Genomic DNA, 15,783 nt, shown 5'->3' with positions numbered 1-15,783 from the left:
AGTTTTATACTTTGTTTATATTTCGGTGTGTTTTCATGACGGCAGGTATTGTCCTTTTCCTTCCAGACATAGGACTCCCTTAAGCATTTCCTGTAGGACTGACTCACTGATGATGAATTCTCTCAGTTTTTGTTTGTTTAAGAAAGACTTTATTTCTCCTTCATTTTTGAGGGGTAGCTTTGCTGGATATAGTATCTTAGCAGGCATTTTTTTTTTTCTATTAGCTCTTTGAAAATGTCATTCCACTCTCTTCCGGCCTGAAAGATTTCTGCTGAGGAATCTGCTTTTATTCTAATGAGAATTCCATTTTAAGCGACTTGATTCTTTTGCTGTTTTATAATTTTCTCTTTGTCTTTTGACTTTTGACAGTTTAATGTAACTTGTAGAAGACCTTTTTGGTTGAATTTTTTGGGGGATCTTTGAGCTTCCTGTGTTTGGATGTGTATATTTCTTGCAGGCTTTGAGAAGTTTGGAAGCTATTATTTCATTAAATAAGTTTTCTTTGCCTTTGTTCATATCCATAAATTATGACGTTTGGTTATTTGGTTGATTTATGTTGTCACATATATCATGTAAGCTTTCTTCATTCTTTATTCATTTGGTAGAGATGGGGTTTCATCATATTGCCCACACTGATCTCAAACTCCTGAGGTCAAGCAGTCCACGTGCCTCAGTCTCCCAGAGTGCTGGAATTACAGGCATGAGCCACTGTGCCAGGCCTCTTCATTCTTTTTTGCTCTTTTATTTTTTTCTGACTGGATTGTTTCAACTGATCTATCCTCTGGTTCTGATATTTTTTTTTGCTGCTGCTCAACCTAGTCTATTGTTGATGGTCTTGATTTTATTTTTGATTTCACTAATTGAATTATTTAGTTCCAGTTTGGTTCCTTTAAATGATACCTATCTCTCAATTGCATTTTTCTTTCAGATCATAAATTATTTTCTTAATTTTTCTGTATTATCTCTATTCTCTTATATCTCACTGAGTTTCTATAGTATTATTATTCTGATTCTTTTTCTGATATTTCATAATTTCCTTTTCATCAGAAGCTGTTGCTGGAAAATTACTGTGTTCCCTTGGACATCTTATCTTCTTCCCTTTTTTATCTTCATTTGTCCTTACCTTTGACATCTGCATATTTGGTATAACAGTCACTTCTTCCAATGTTATTAATTGGTTTTCATAGGAAATACTTTTTTCCTGTAGAAATATCTATAATGCTGGTTGTGTAGGGCACTTCGCCTTTGATTCTGGACGGGCACAGTAGTGTAGTCTCGATATGATTTCCTCAGCTGTGTTCAGCCTCAGCTGTGTCTGTGATTTCCTCAGTGGTTTAGGCTGTAAATTTTAGTGGAGGCTGTGGTGAGGTTCTGCTGGGGGTTGGGATGTCAGGTGGGCCGGTCCTTGGGTATGCTAGTCTGTGGGCCCCTGGGCAGTGTACATGGGCACTGGTGGTAGCGAGTCCAGGCAAGCTGACCTTTGGGCCTTCAGAAGGCTTGTTTGGCTGCCAGCAGTGGCTGCAGTGGGCAGGCAGGTCAGCATGTGTGGTACTGGCTGTGGCAGTAGCAGTGACAGGCCAACCCTTGGGCTCTCAAGTGGCCTGTGCAAGTACCTAGATCCCCAGGTAGGCGGTACAACTGGTTGCTTGCCGTAGTGGTGGCAGGCTGTCTGGACTCATCCTTAGACCCCTGGAAGGCATGCACAGGTGCCAGTGGTAGCAGATGGGGTGGGTCAGTCCCTTGGCCTCTGGATCGTGTGTAAGCATTGGCGGTGGCTGGCCAGGTGAGCCAATCTCCAGGTTCCCAGACAACGTGCACAGGGAGTAGCAGGAGTGGCACCAGGTAGGACAGGCTTTTTCCCACACTGCCTGACAGTGTGCATGAGTGCAGGCTGCATTGAGCTGGGGTGGGGAGGGCGATCTTTATGCATCCAGATGGCACACTGGGGCACCAATCAAAGTAGGGATGGGTGGGGTGGATCTGTCTTCAGACTCAGACCCCAGACAGCATGTATGGGTGCCTGCAGTGACAGGCTGAGTGGGCTGATTCCCAGGCTTCCAGTTTATATGTTCAGGTGCCAACAGCTGTGTCAGTAAATAGGCAGCCCTGTTTTTAGGGCCCTGAATGGCAGGTACCAGTGGCAGCAGGTGGGGCAGGCTTATTATTGGGCTCCCTGATGGTGCATGCAGGTCATTCTTATTTTTATTTCCCTGTGTGTTACATGTCTATTCTGTCTGTCTGCTTTTATGATTCTTATCACTGGCTTGAGGAATGTGTTTCCTGTCTCTCAGAGATCACTTATCTGATATACAGTTTCATGCAAGCCATTGTTTCATATGTAATATGGAAATATTTAGAAATTTTACCAAGTTAACTCTCAACCTTAGGATTTGAAGATAACATACTCTTCTTCTTTATTGTTATTTTTCATTACCTCTGCTTCAGAAAGACAATGGCTTTGTTTTTCAATATATCAAATAATAGATTTACGTTTCTGTTACTGATCTATAATCTCATTTGTGTGTAATGAGAAACCTGCCATTGAAACATGTATTTTCTCTGTTGGGCAATATATCAGAAATAGTTTATCTGTCACTTCATCATCCTGCTGTTGCTCAAGTAAACTTAACTATTTCTTGTTCCTGGAAGACCAAGATCTTCACAGTTGGATTATTTGTTGAAAGTTTGTGGTCATCCTATCATGCCTACCACCACTATTGTAAAGCAAGATTAATCAGTTTTGTAATGTTAGATTTTCATTCTCATAGCACATGGAGAAACTCTAAAGATACTCTTGGGTTTTCTCTCACTGTGATTTTCAAGTTGTATTTAAAGATATCCACTTTGTTTTGGTGAAATCTCAGATGATGTCTAAAAAATATGAATTCCACGTGATTTCTTTCTTAAAAGTTATAATAATGAAAGCCAGTCAATGTCAGTTCTCAACAAACATCAGTCAAACATATGGATCCTGTTGACTTCTAAACAAACAAAAGAAAAATAAGATGCTATCAGAAATAGGCTTAAAAATACCTAAATTATTGATTCATATAATAAATACAGTAGTTCCCCCTTGTCTATATGGGATACATTCCAAGACCCCTTGGTGGATACCTGAAACGTGGATAGTACTAAACCTATATATATATACTATGTTTTTTCCTATACATACTATGACAAAACTTAATTTATAAATTAAACACAGTAAGAGATTAACAATAATAACTGATAATAAAGTAGAAACATTATGACAATGTAATGTAATAAAAGTTACGTGAATATGGTCTCCCTCTCAGAATACCTTATTATATTGTACTCAGCTATTTTTGGACTATCGTAGACTACGTGTAACTGACACTGTGAAAAGCAAAACCGTGGATAAAAGGGGACTCCTGTACTAATCCTTACTTATAGCTGAGATGTTGCAGAGCAAAATCACCGGTTGCAATTTTTTTGGTATTGTTGTTTGGGAACATCTATTTTGTTTCAGGTCCTTCAGGAGACACTGATGTAACTTTCAGCACCATTTAAGCAAAATTAATAAAATTAGGTGATATTTTCTAAATTTTTTTTTTTTTTGAGACAGTCTTACTCTGTATCCCAGGCTGGAGTGCAGTGGTGCAATTTTGGCTGACTGCAACCTCTGCCTCCCGGGTTCAAGTGATTCTTCTGCCTCAGCCTCCCAAGTGGCTGGTAGCTGGGACTACAGGTGCACACCACCACACGTGGCTTTTTTTTTTTTTTTTTTTGCATTTTTAGTGAGATGGGATTTCACCATATTGGCCAGGCTGGTCTTGAACTCCTGACCTTCACAATCCACCCATCTTGGCCTCCCCAAGTGCTGGGATTATAGGCGTGAGCTACCGCGCCCAATCTCTAAAGTATTTTTAAATCATTTCCCTGGTTTTTGTTTGTTTGTTTTTGTTGTTGTTATTGTTTTGAGACGGAGTCTCCCATTGTCTCCCTGGCTAGAGTACAATGGCGCGATCTCAGCTCACTGCAACCTCCACCTCCCTGGTTCAAGCAATTCTCCTACCTCAGCCTCCTGAATAGCTGGGATTATAGGCATGCGCCACCACACCCAGCTAAGTTTTGTATTTTTAGTAGGCACAGGGTTTCACTGTTGGCGGGCTGGTCTCCAGATACTGACCTGTAATCTATCCATCCCAGCCTCCCCACATGCTGTGATTACGGGCCTGGACTCCCGCGCCCAGCCTCCTCATTTTAAACATGTGTTCTGCAAATAATTTAATGTTCTCTGGTGACTGGAGACTGTAATTCTCATTTTGGTGAATGAACATCAGTTATTGTATCATGCAGTGATGTTTTGGGGGCTGTTGAAGTGTTTGGCACCATTTACTGCTACACAATTTAACCCATGTTGCAGTGCTATTTGAGCTGGGTTTATTTCAGGTTTATTTCTGGTTTCTGACTTTCTAACTTTCAGTCTGTAAGTTTGTACCTGCTGCTGAGTATATACCTGATTCAAACAACCCTCACTCCATCTTGTTAGTTTGTTACCTATAATAACTTAAGGGCTAGAGAAACAGAACACCAAGAATATTAGAATTGTATCTGAAATAACATTTTAGGAAGGTGGCTATTCTCTTGTGGAACAGTGTGTGTGGGGATAAAAATTCAGCGTCTGGCACAGCTGTTAGTAAGGCTGTGGACTGCTTTGGCACTGAAGGGCTTTCTGTTATGTCTAGAAAATACATCACTTAGCATCTCTAAAATTTCTAATTTAACATATGGGGTCACATCTGTTAAAGGATTATTACTCTGGAAGGGGAGTGATGTATAATTTATAAAAATAACCCTATGGGGAGACAGCCTACTACATGTAATAAACTGAAATACTTGCTGTCTCCATTGAATGCTCCCAGCAGAATCTCACGTTATTTCAGTAGAGGGAGCAGATGAAAACTGTTGCCCTTTATATACTATTTACTGGGTTGTATTAGCATCTCTCAGCTGAAAAATATTTGTTAACTGTTTGGTTTAAGCTTTGAATATTGACCTCCTGCTGGTATATAGTGGATATTTAATTCTGAAAAGAACAAAAATCCATTATTCTTAGTGGTAGAGGCAAGGAAGGGGGGCCATCCTTGGTAAGAATGTCTTTTAAGAGTTGCCCAAATTTACTTCTTCTCGTAATACCTATAGAGTAAATAGTGTTAGAGAAAAATGCCTCAGAAGGGGCTATTTTTGGATCCAACACATTAGCTTTTCTTTCTCATATGGTGATAATACAAATAAAGGCTCCTGCCAGAAGCACCTCGTTGGCTGTCTGCTGATTGGGTTTCTCAACAGCAAATAACACGTCTGTCTCTCAATATGAGAGCAGATTTATTTCAGACCCCAGTGTGAGACATCGCAGTAGGGAATACCTTGCACAATTCCCACTTTTAAATGAAAGAGAAAATAACTGAAGGCTCCTACCCATGTCTGCTGCCTGTAGGAACACTCAGATTCAGGTTTGCTTTTCCTGTGATCCGCAGACAACATTTCACCAAAAATCCTAACATGGGATTCTTGAATTCTTGAATGTTTCCTTCTTTTTACCCTTTGCCTTAATTTATAGATTCACCTCACTGTCAGACAATGTAGAGTGATGTTTCTTTTACTGAAATCATCAGTGATTTTAAAAAGAAAAGCAGAATTAACTTCTAATTCTAATAAAAGAGGATTAAAATAAAGCAGGGGGCCTGTCTTGAGTTAACTGCTAATTACCATGAATAATATTGCAGCAAGGTTGCTTTACATGATGACTTTGAAGCGTCACACTGCATCTCAGTCAGATATAGGGCACCTTTTTCTTTAATATCTTATTTTGTTGTTACTTTTCCTTCCCTTAAGTTGTTTTGCTTTTTAGATTTTTTTTTTAATCAAATTCCACCTTTGGATAACTAGAGCCAAAAGTAGTATTTAATATTTTATGTGATCCTGCTTAAAACCACATACTAGAGTTGGGGAAGCGAGGGAGTTTAGTATGACCTCAAAGCTCTTTAATCCTTTGTTGACTCAGAATCCAGACTGGATACAGGTCTAGTGTGATAAAGTTATTAGTTGCCCAAAATCTCTGCCAGGGAAATGTCTGAGCATAGAGAAAATCTAATCTTTTTAAAAAATTAACTGCTTAAACTTATTAATAAGAGTCAGGCACAGTTTTCATTTAATTAAGAGCAGAATTTTAAGTTAACTAAAAATAAGATGTTGTAGGTGAACGTCATAATTAACATTTATGTTTTATGCTCCATGACTTTCCTTTACACTAGTATGAAGCGGGTCAGACATTCTCCCCATTTCGTGGATAGAAGAACAAAGGCTCAACTAAATCAAGCAAGCTGCCTCAGAATAGCAGATCTGAGGCTCACAGAGTGACCTCTAGGCTTGTACTCTGTGGTCTTTCTACCGGGCCAGGATGTGTCTGTGCAATGTCTAAATGCTATGTCTTTGAGACACAAAATGAAGGAAAATTACTATGATTGTTTAACTGCCTTCATTCTTACAGACAGGTAATACAAAGTTCAACTACTTCTTTTACACAAATATTGCTTATACTAATACTTAATTCTACTGTATCATCACTCTTAAAACTCTTAGGGGCACCCTAGTTTCTTGACTTCTGGGCCAGATGCCAAAGATACAGCAAAACGGTTAAGAGTACAGACATTGGAGTCTACTGGAGACAATCTCAAGCTTCAGTCTTGGCTCCTACTGTTTACAGTTTGTGCAGCTTGGGTGAGTCACACATGTCTAGAAGGCTTAAGTGCTCAATAAATGTCAACTATTATTATTAGCAAAGAATTGGATAAGGCATTAAGCAGTGACTCAGAACATAACAGCAAGCTGCTTTGGGAAGTTTTTGTTATTCTAAAATTAGCAGGACCTTGCAATCCAAGAATTTACTGTTAGTTGTACCTTGTATTTTGCCATGTGTCCCCATTTGCTCAATATACTGACAAACCTAAAAGGAGTAAGATGTAGAATGTGTTCCCTACAGATCTTCAGTGGGGATTATGGGGCAAGTATCTTACTGCTTTTATTTTTTATCTTCTTTGTCAGCCCCCTCCGTTGTTGTCCCCTGAAACTTTTTGAATTAGAACTTATAAAGCAAGCAACTCTCAGGTCTTTTTCTGTCTTGGTTGTTTATAATTTTCTGATTCTTTTTTTAAAGACAGCTGATATGCCCAATTACAAATTGACATTGTCATATCCGCATCTAGAATGTCTTGATTCATTCATGCCTGTATGCATTCATGCCTTTAGAAGCAGTTTTTGAAGATTGCCTATAGGACAGGCCACGTGCCAAATGCTGGAAGTAAATTATAAGTAAGGCAGTCCTTTCCTTACAGAAATAATCCAGCAAGGGATGAAGGTGGGAGTGAGGGGGAAGAGTCTGAGCGAGCACTGTGTATATACCACCAGCATGAACAAAGCCTGAAGAGCTTACTGTTTCTAGAAATAGTGATGAACATAGTAGTAATAATAATAGAATGTTATATGAGCATAGGAGAAAATGATATTCTCTTCCTCCTAAAGATGCCTTAGGCTTGGTAGAGGAAGTGCCATTTAAGCTAGGTCTCAAAAGTTAAAATAAAGAATAGTCTTTGGTAGAAATAAAGGAAGGGGTTTTCCAGGAAGAGAAAACACCATGAGAAAAATCACAGAAGGGTCAATGTTCATGCCCTATTCGAGAGTCTATATAAAGGAAATTAATAGAAGAGGAAAATGGAGATTAGGGGCCAGTTTGTGAAAGGCAAAAGCTGGTTCAAGGAAACACAACTGTGCAAGAGCTCAAGGTGCACGTTATTTCCCTTGAATAAGTGTAGCATTTCACATGGGCTGGTGGAATAAATTCACACACACACACACAAGTTAAATTAAGCCCTTATTTAATCAGCCATATAAAACTGTATCAGAAGCAAAATGGCAGCCCAGGGCAGGGGCAAATGCTGTATCCCTTTGCATGGCTTCCCTGGCCATCTAGAGTCTTTCCTCAGTGCAGATGGGAGCCCAGTTTTCCACTGTCTGTCTTGCGTGTTTTCAAAAGCCCAGTTCTTGCTATACCACTGCCCTTTTGTAGTCAGTGTGTATATCCTCACTCGAAAAAACTTACATTCCCAGAGCACGCACTCTGGACTCTACTGGCTCTTGAAGCAGGCTCAGCAGCAATAAAGTTCCTTCCTCAGATGTGGAGAGAAAGTAAGTCAGTGTCTGGGATCCCTAAGCAATGTCTACACCTTCAGCTTTCCGAAATTCTAGAAAACCTGGATTCTTATAATAAGAAAATTTATGTTATGGTCCCAAACCTTAGCATCCAAGCAGGAGAAGAATTTTAGCCTTTCACATACTACTACTAATAATAACTAATAATATTAAAGTTTCAAGTTCCTGATTATGATTGAGTTACAAAATAAATACTCTTTCCTCTGCCCAGAATGCTACATCTCCCTGGGTATACAGAAGTTTTTATTTTCCCCAATAAGGCTCCCCTCCCAAATAGGTTAATACCATTTCTCATTCACCCCTGTAATTACCCATATTCCTCTAAATATTAATTATTCATTTATGTCTTCCCCAAAAGACTGTAACCCCCTTGAAAAAGATCCTGTTGAATTCTTAGAACTTCACACAATTTTTGGAAAATGAGCATTTTAACAAGTTCTTGAGTGAATAAACAAGCCGGTGAACAAGATGGGCCCTAATCCACAGTCCTAGCTCTCCCTCCGCTGTGGACGGAGTGACATGCTGAGGAACGGCCGGGATTCTGATGTAGTTCAAGAGTAAGGTGCTTGGAAGGCTGGGTGGCTGGTAAGGAAGAGGGCAGTCTGGAGTAGAAAAGAAAGCTGGGCTGTTAAATACGAAAAATATTCCAGTGTCATTGACGGCCTAGTGAGGTCTGGATTCGCATGTTGGGTTTTTTTCTTTTTTTTGTGCAGATAAAGTGTGTCTTAAACACGGGTGAGTTTGAATTACCTCCCATCAGGTTTTCGGAGATTTTCAAACTAAATTTAATTTCATTTTTGAAAAGGATGCTATTTTTATTCCCAAGTGTTTCTCATACTATTACCCCTACACAGTAAGAGTCTTCACTGGGAATCATGGAGCTTATCTTGGCGTTATAACTTTTTTTCTTAAAAGTCAGGTTCACTAAGGATTAATTTACATACAGTAACATTTACCTTTTATAGTCTGCATTCTATGGGTTTTGGCTTATGCATATACATCTAGATACAGTTTATCCACTACAACTAACATATAGAAATTTGCAACCCCCCAAATTATTTTGTGCCCTTTGTAGTCATCCCCTTTTCCCACCCCATCCTCTGAAGCCACTTACCTGTTTTCTGTCGCTACAGTTTTCAGTTTTCCAGAATGCTATCTCAATGGAATTAGTAGCCTTTTGGACTAGGCCACTTTCATTTAACATCATGCATTTAAAATTGATCCATGCTGTTGCATGTGCTGGTGTTATTGCTGAGTAGTATTTCATTGTATGGATATACCACAGATTGTTTTCATTCACCAGTTGATGGACATTGGGTTTTCTCTACTTTGGGGCTGTTGTGAATATTTGCAGTGAATATTTGCATACAAGTCTTTGTGTACGTCTTCACGATTTATGTTTTCATTTTTCTTGGGTCTGTAATTAGAAGCAGGATTACTAGGAGGGTATCCTAGTGAATTTAATTTCTATTTGTATGTCTGGGCATCTATGGATATACTGTAAGCAATGCAGTGACATGAATAAATTATATTTCAGAAAGAACCTGAGAACAAGGTAGAACATGGGAACAAACTGGAGTCAGGGAGACTAGTTAGGAAATTGTTGCTTTTCAATATACCTTGTGGCAGAATTTGCTGTTTTCTTCACCGTCGTCAATAGAATGGGTATAGAACATAGAGTAATATGAAGATTCTGTGTCTGTTTTTATTGATCAAATTCTCCCCATTGACTGTAGTATAAAAGCATCTTCCATGAACTAAGTAGAAATGAAAAGGGGTAAACAGTAATTTTTATAATCTACGAATGCATCACTAGTGTTTTCCTCCTGCCTTCAGCTATCCTTTTATTTTTCTTCTTTTCCATTTTATTTGCTTTTAATATTTCAACCACAGCACGGTAAGGGAAGTAAGAATTTGAAATGTAATTGCTCCTTTTGCTCCTTTTTCTTTTCTTCTTTGTGCTTTTGAAAAAGGGCCAAACACTTGTAATGGCAGTTATTTAAAAAAAAAAAAAAAAAAAAAAACTTTACATATAGCACAGATGGCTTCCTCCTAAACCATTTTGAAAGGTCCAAATTCAACAAAATGAATGATCCTTTCTTGTACCTTATAGGTGTACTTTAAAAAACTATGAACATAATTTAAATACTGAAAATTAGAAGCACAGGCCTTTCGAGTTCAAAGAGACCTTAAGAGAAGCAGCCCATGTTACCCATTTGTAGGTGAGAAAGCTGAGGTGCAGAGTGCTGGAGAGAGTTCGCCAGGGTCCCGTCACCAACCTGAATGAGGACTCATTGTTTCTACAGCTAGCACATGTGCCTCCCCAGAACGAGAAGAAAGAATAAATCTGTGATTTTTAGCAGTTGAGAAAATTGCCTCGGGCTTTTTGTGTACTTAAAAATAGGATAAAATTTGAATTTCAAAGAGAGGTCCAATAGTTAGAAGCTATCAAATAGGAAGATATATGAAAAGATATAACATGGTGACATGCTGTGGGATTTTTAATACGTTGTCTATTTTAGTGCTGTTACTGAAATATTGTGACACTAAGATACAGCATTGCTCATTAACAAGCATATAATTTTGCTGTTGACTGTTTTGGATGTCCTAAACTGCCAGTTTTTAGTTTCTTATAAGTAAGTATCATTTTAACTTGAATTTTATAACACAGGAAACATGTTGGGGAAAACCAGTGATACCCACAGTAAAACTGTTCTACTCAGGTGCACGCCAGGCTCTCCTGGAGGTCTCACTGTCACTCTGTTGATAGACACTTCTACAAAAGCAAAATGAACAATTGGGAGACATAAGTCTGTGCTGAGATGGCAAGGCATGAGCTCCTACCACCATCAATCCGTGTCACAGTGAAATGTCTATTCATTTTCCGTATCAGCATATATGGTAACATATAATGATGTGCAGTTTAAAGCTCATTATTCACTAATTTTTTTTAGTTTCTGCCTTGGGCACATATAGTTTTCAGCAATATGAGGATTAGGGTTTCTGGGAGGGGAGAAGAGGAAGGTGGAATAAACATAACATGATCATAGCAATTTTTTTATATGTATAAGTAATTAAATAAAAGGTGATCAAAGTGTCACCTTTATTACTTGAATGATAGTTGAATTGAAGGGTGATACTTAGTGATAGTTGAATTGAAGGATGGGGTTTGGATAATCAGGAGTAACAGATTTCTTAATATTGAGCCCTAGAATTGGACATACCCACCCGCTCCAGACAGCATGGAGTAGCCTTAGTTCTATGTGAGATCCTCTCCTGCAGCTCTGCTCAGCATGAATGCTCTCAGCTCAGCTCAGCTCAGCATGTATTCTCTTGAGAGGTAGGGAACGGGTGAGACTGAATGAACTTCAAGTTCCTTCCACCAACTAAGCAAGCAGATTAAATCACATCATCTCCCCTGTGGGGAGAAGTAGGAGGCTAAGGGTTTTGGAGAATCTTCCCTCTTCTTGGGAAACAATAAATAAGAATCCCCTTCTTTCCCATGTGGATGAGAGAGGGGAGGAGTCAAGGTAACTAACCCTTGGGAACCTCAGTGGTCTTATCCATGTAGTTAAATTCCCTATATTCAGGAAGTTGAGAGAATAAAAGGCATCTATGTATGGTGCATGGCCTGGTGACTGGTGCAGAGGGAGTGCTGAAAAGACGGTAATGATTCCATTCCATCTTCCTTAGGACAATTCCACATGTTCTTCTTTGCCCTTATTTTGGTTGCATTTTCTAACCAAGTTTCTGATTTGGACAACTGGGTGTCATTCTCTGAAATAAAGTCAATATGAGAAAGAATGGATGTGTGAGGAATAGCAAGTTCTTTTTTTTATTTACTGAGTTTGAAGCATGTGTCAGTAGGTGCTTGGATTTATAATTTTCGTGATGCAGGAGAAAATGAACCAGTTGATGTGTAGCTCAGCTGGAAAATTAAGTAGTTAAGGCTGCTAAAGGTACTGAAGACTGACTCTGAAGACTGTAACATCCCAAGGAGCAGCAGAGGGAAGGAGTTACAGAGGAGATAAAGAGAAAGTCAAGAGACTAGAGAATGAGGAGGAAAACTGGGAGAGTGGGCAACGTAAAAGTCAAGGAAGGGGATCATTTAGGAAGGAGGAGGGAGTCAGCTATGCCAAATGTTGCAGAAGGGCTGGGTAAAATAGGAAGAAACAAAGCAAATAGATTTGCAGAGAGCCATAGCCATTATTATAATAACTCTCAGGTACTAAGCACTTACTATATGCCAGGCACTGTGTTAAGTGCTTCACACACTATATTGATTTAATCCTTAAAAACACCCTTAATTTTATGGAGAGGGTAAGTGAGACCCAGAAGAGTTTATGCCAGCTTGGCTTAGGTCACAGAGCTTGGAGGTGACAGAGCTGGGACCCAGACCCCTGCCATCCGGTGCGTAACCACACAGCCCTCCCTCCTCTGGAAGACTGCTTCTGCCGGTGTGGTGGTTAAGGAAGCCAAAGTGCTGATGGGAAAGAGGTGCCTCCCTCTCCAGGGGAGGGGTGGGAGCATGGCAAGTAGGGGAGGGTAGGCTGAGGTTTGTCTTGGTTTGTTTGTTGTAAGATGGCAGAGACTTTGGTATTATTTAATGCATTATGAAACTCCCATCCGGGGGCACACAGGAGATCCAGAGAGTGAGGAGACATTCAGAAGGCACAGCGCAGGTGTGTGGGTTGGTGGGGAGGGGACCTTAGAAAGAAGAGCCCCTCTTGCTTTGTGACAAGATAGGGAAGAAGCTATTACGTCTGTAGGTTTATTGTCAGAAAATTGAGGAAGTTCTCTTCTGATTGTTCTAATTTCTTTCTATCCCTCCCGCTTTGCCCACTTCTCTGCCGCCAGTCCTCTTCTCTGGAACATTCTGCTTACCCTTCAAGCTTCCACTCTTGTCACTTGGGCCTTCTGGGAAGTGCTCTGCATGGATCCACTCTGCAGGCACTGCCAGATGTGGACCAGCAGGACTCGCCCTCTCACTCGCTGGGTGTGCGTTGCTTTCGGGAGGGGGGCTCCTGTTTGCTGGGGGTCAGGGTTGTGCACAGACTCAAAAGCTGTTTGCTAAGTAAGCATGAGTGGCTTCAGTCTGCATTTAAGACATGGTACCACCCTGTAGGAGTTAGGACTAAGATAAGTGCATGAAGGATTATAACAAAACCCCTAGCCGGGGAGGACCACAAAAGAGAGATATGCAGGGTGCAGTGAACTTAAGGACACACACAGTGGAGTGAGGGACTGAGTACTGTGTGAGTGATTTCAGGAGAAACTTTATAAAAGGTGTGGTTTTGAGCTTGTTGTTGAAGGATAGGCACATTTTTGACAGAAGAAGATAAAGAACGGGCCTTTTATTTAAATGAGGTAGCTTAAGAAATGGCACAGTGGCTCATGCCTATAACCCCAGCACCTTGGGAGGCCAAGGCAGGAGGATCGTGTGAAGCCAGGAGTTCAAGACAAGCCTGGGTGACATAGTGAGACTCTTGTTTCTACAAAAAAAAAAAGTTGAAAGAAAGAAATAAATGGCACAAAGCTTATTTGGGGAACATGGGGCAGTCTGGTTTGGCTGAAGTATAGAACATAGCTGGTGTGGTCAGTCCATGATGCACTGGAAGAGCCTTGAATGCTAAACTAATAATTGTTTTACTCGACTTCCTTGAGAGGAGCTTTCCATTTCCATCTTTATCTGTATCAGAAAAAGTTGTGGACATATTCAAAAACTTTTAAACAATCTTATGGTCATAGCCAAGAAGTTGATCATGACAGTCTAGAAGTCATACCCACCATTTTCATTCCAGAAACTAAGCCAGTATCCTGGAGATTTTCAGTATAGAGTATCCACCCACTTTCCCAAGAACACATTCTAGCAGATAGGTAAGGGCCGTGTTGTCTTCCTCGGCGGTCACTGGCTTCATCACACCATCTAGGGGAGGAAGTGGAAGGCAAGCCTGCAGTGTGCCTTCTCCCGCAGGTCTGTGGTGGAGGCCAACATCAGATTTCCCCCTACTTGTAAATCCTTATGCTTAATAACTATTTCTAGACAAAAACCAAATTAAAAACAAAAATCTCTTTTTTCTTTCAGTTAAGAAAAAGAAGCCTAAACTTTTAAATAAATTTGATAAGACTATTAAAGCTGAACTTGATGCTGCAGAAAAACTCCGTAAAAGGGTAGGTTGATATTTTTGTGCAATGGTTTTGTTGTTAAATAAGCTCAGGCATTACTCTTGATTTGTTAAAAAATAATAAGTGTAAAAGAAACAACTGTTGAATAGAGTGGATGTTCCCCCCGGCACATGAACATTCCACATGAAATGAATCAGATGGAAAAGAATTGCCACCACATGGCCAAAGAGAAACTGAACTTTCCTTCAGGCCAGCTGATGTGGGTGTCAGCCTATCTCTATCGCCTTCTAGTTATGTAGCGTTAGGCAAATCACTTGGCCATTCTGAGCTTTAGTGTTCTTAGTTAGGGATATGAGAATGATAAATACTCTACCTCCTAATTGAGATTTTTAAAGATCAAATGAGATTTTTTTAGTTTTTTGGACAGAGACTCTGCCCAGACTGGAGTACAGTAGTGCTATCTCAGCTTACTACAACCTCTGCTTCCCAAGTTCAAGCAATCCTCCTGAGTAGCTGGGATCACAGGTGCTCACCACCATACCTGGCTAATTTTTGTATTTTTAGTAGAGACAAGGTTTCATCATGTTGGCCAAGCTGGTCTTGAACTCCTGACCTCAATTGGTCCACTCGTCTCAGCCTCCTAAAGTGCTGGGATTATAGGCTTGAGCCATAAATGAAATAAAAAAAATAATAATAACACTGTCAAGTATCACAGAAGTGGAAGTTTTTAATTTTATAGCTCCTTGATCCAAAAAGAAAAACTAGGTCAGTCAGTTATTCAGGATAGTGATTGGTAGATGAAACGACATTCTTCTTAACTTAGGGTTAACCTCCTGTACCTCCAGTTTTCAAGGAAACTTATTTATGTTTTAATTTATCAATATAGTTGAAGTATTACTTACATTTCTTTATAAATATTACAATTTTGGAAACAATAAATTGAAACTGGATTTAAGTTATTTGCTCCTTTACCTTGGTCATATCATCTAATTATCAGGTGCAAAAATATTTATTATAATGTATTTAATCATCTTCAATTAATCATCTCCTTGTTTTTGGTAGAAATTTGTTTCTCTACTCTGCACTTGAATGTAGACTCTCTAATGTTCATTAGTTTTCCTGTAATAGACTTTTTAATCAGTAGACATTGGCTGCAAAAAAAAAAAAACAAAAAACAAGTGGACTGTAAACAAACAACAATAAAAACATTTGTTAGGAACTAAAATGGCACAAGAATGTATGTCTGCATGTTTATTGAAAGTGTAACAACAAGCGTAAAGGCTCTTAGAACTGGCATTAGGCAAGACTCAAAAGCCAAGGTTTGGCTCACCCAGTTCAGCAGCCAATAAAAATATAGTAACTAACTCCAAAGAATATGCAGCAAAGTCATTTTCACTTCCCTTAAATCTAACCATGTGGAACGAT

At 39.5% G+C, this 15,783-nt stretch overlaps 1 protein-coding gene across 10 annotated transcripts in view; it reads left to right on the top strand.

Annotated features, from left to right (window-relative positions):
* The window catches only part of ASPH (aspartate beta-hydroxylase), a 221,692-nt gene that overhangs the window by 128,128 nt on the left and 77,781 nt on the right, over nt 1-15,783 (top strand). For all 10 annotated transcript variants that reach the window (XR_010345529.1, XM_064384230.1, XM_064384227.1 and 7 more), the window contains one exon: nt 14,318-14,403. Coding sequence is in view for 9 of the 10 variants with exons in the window: in XM_064384230.1 (XP_064240300.1) it covers nt 14,318-14,403 (86 nt within the window). In the remaining variant the exon portion in view is untranslated. The remainder of the gene's footprint in view (nt 1-14,317; nt 14,404-15,783) is intronic.

This window comes from Aotus nancymaae, unplaced genomic scaffold, assembly GCF_030222135.1.
Source record: "Aotus nancymaae isolate 86718 unplaced genomic scaffold, 86718_ANA_hifiasm-v0.15.2.pri h1tg000036l, whole genome shotgun sequence".
NCBI classification, from domain to species: Eukaryota; Metazoa; Chordata; class Mammalia; order Primates; family Aotidae; genus Aotus; species Aotus nancymaae.
This window is presented reverse-complemented; position numbering and strand designations above follow the sequence as displayed.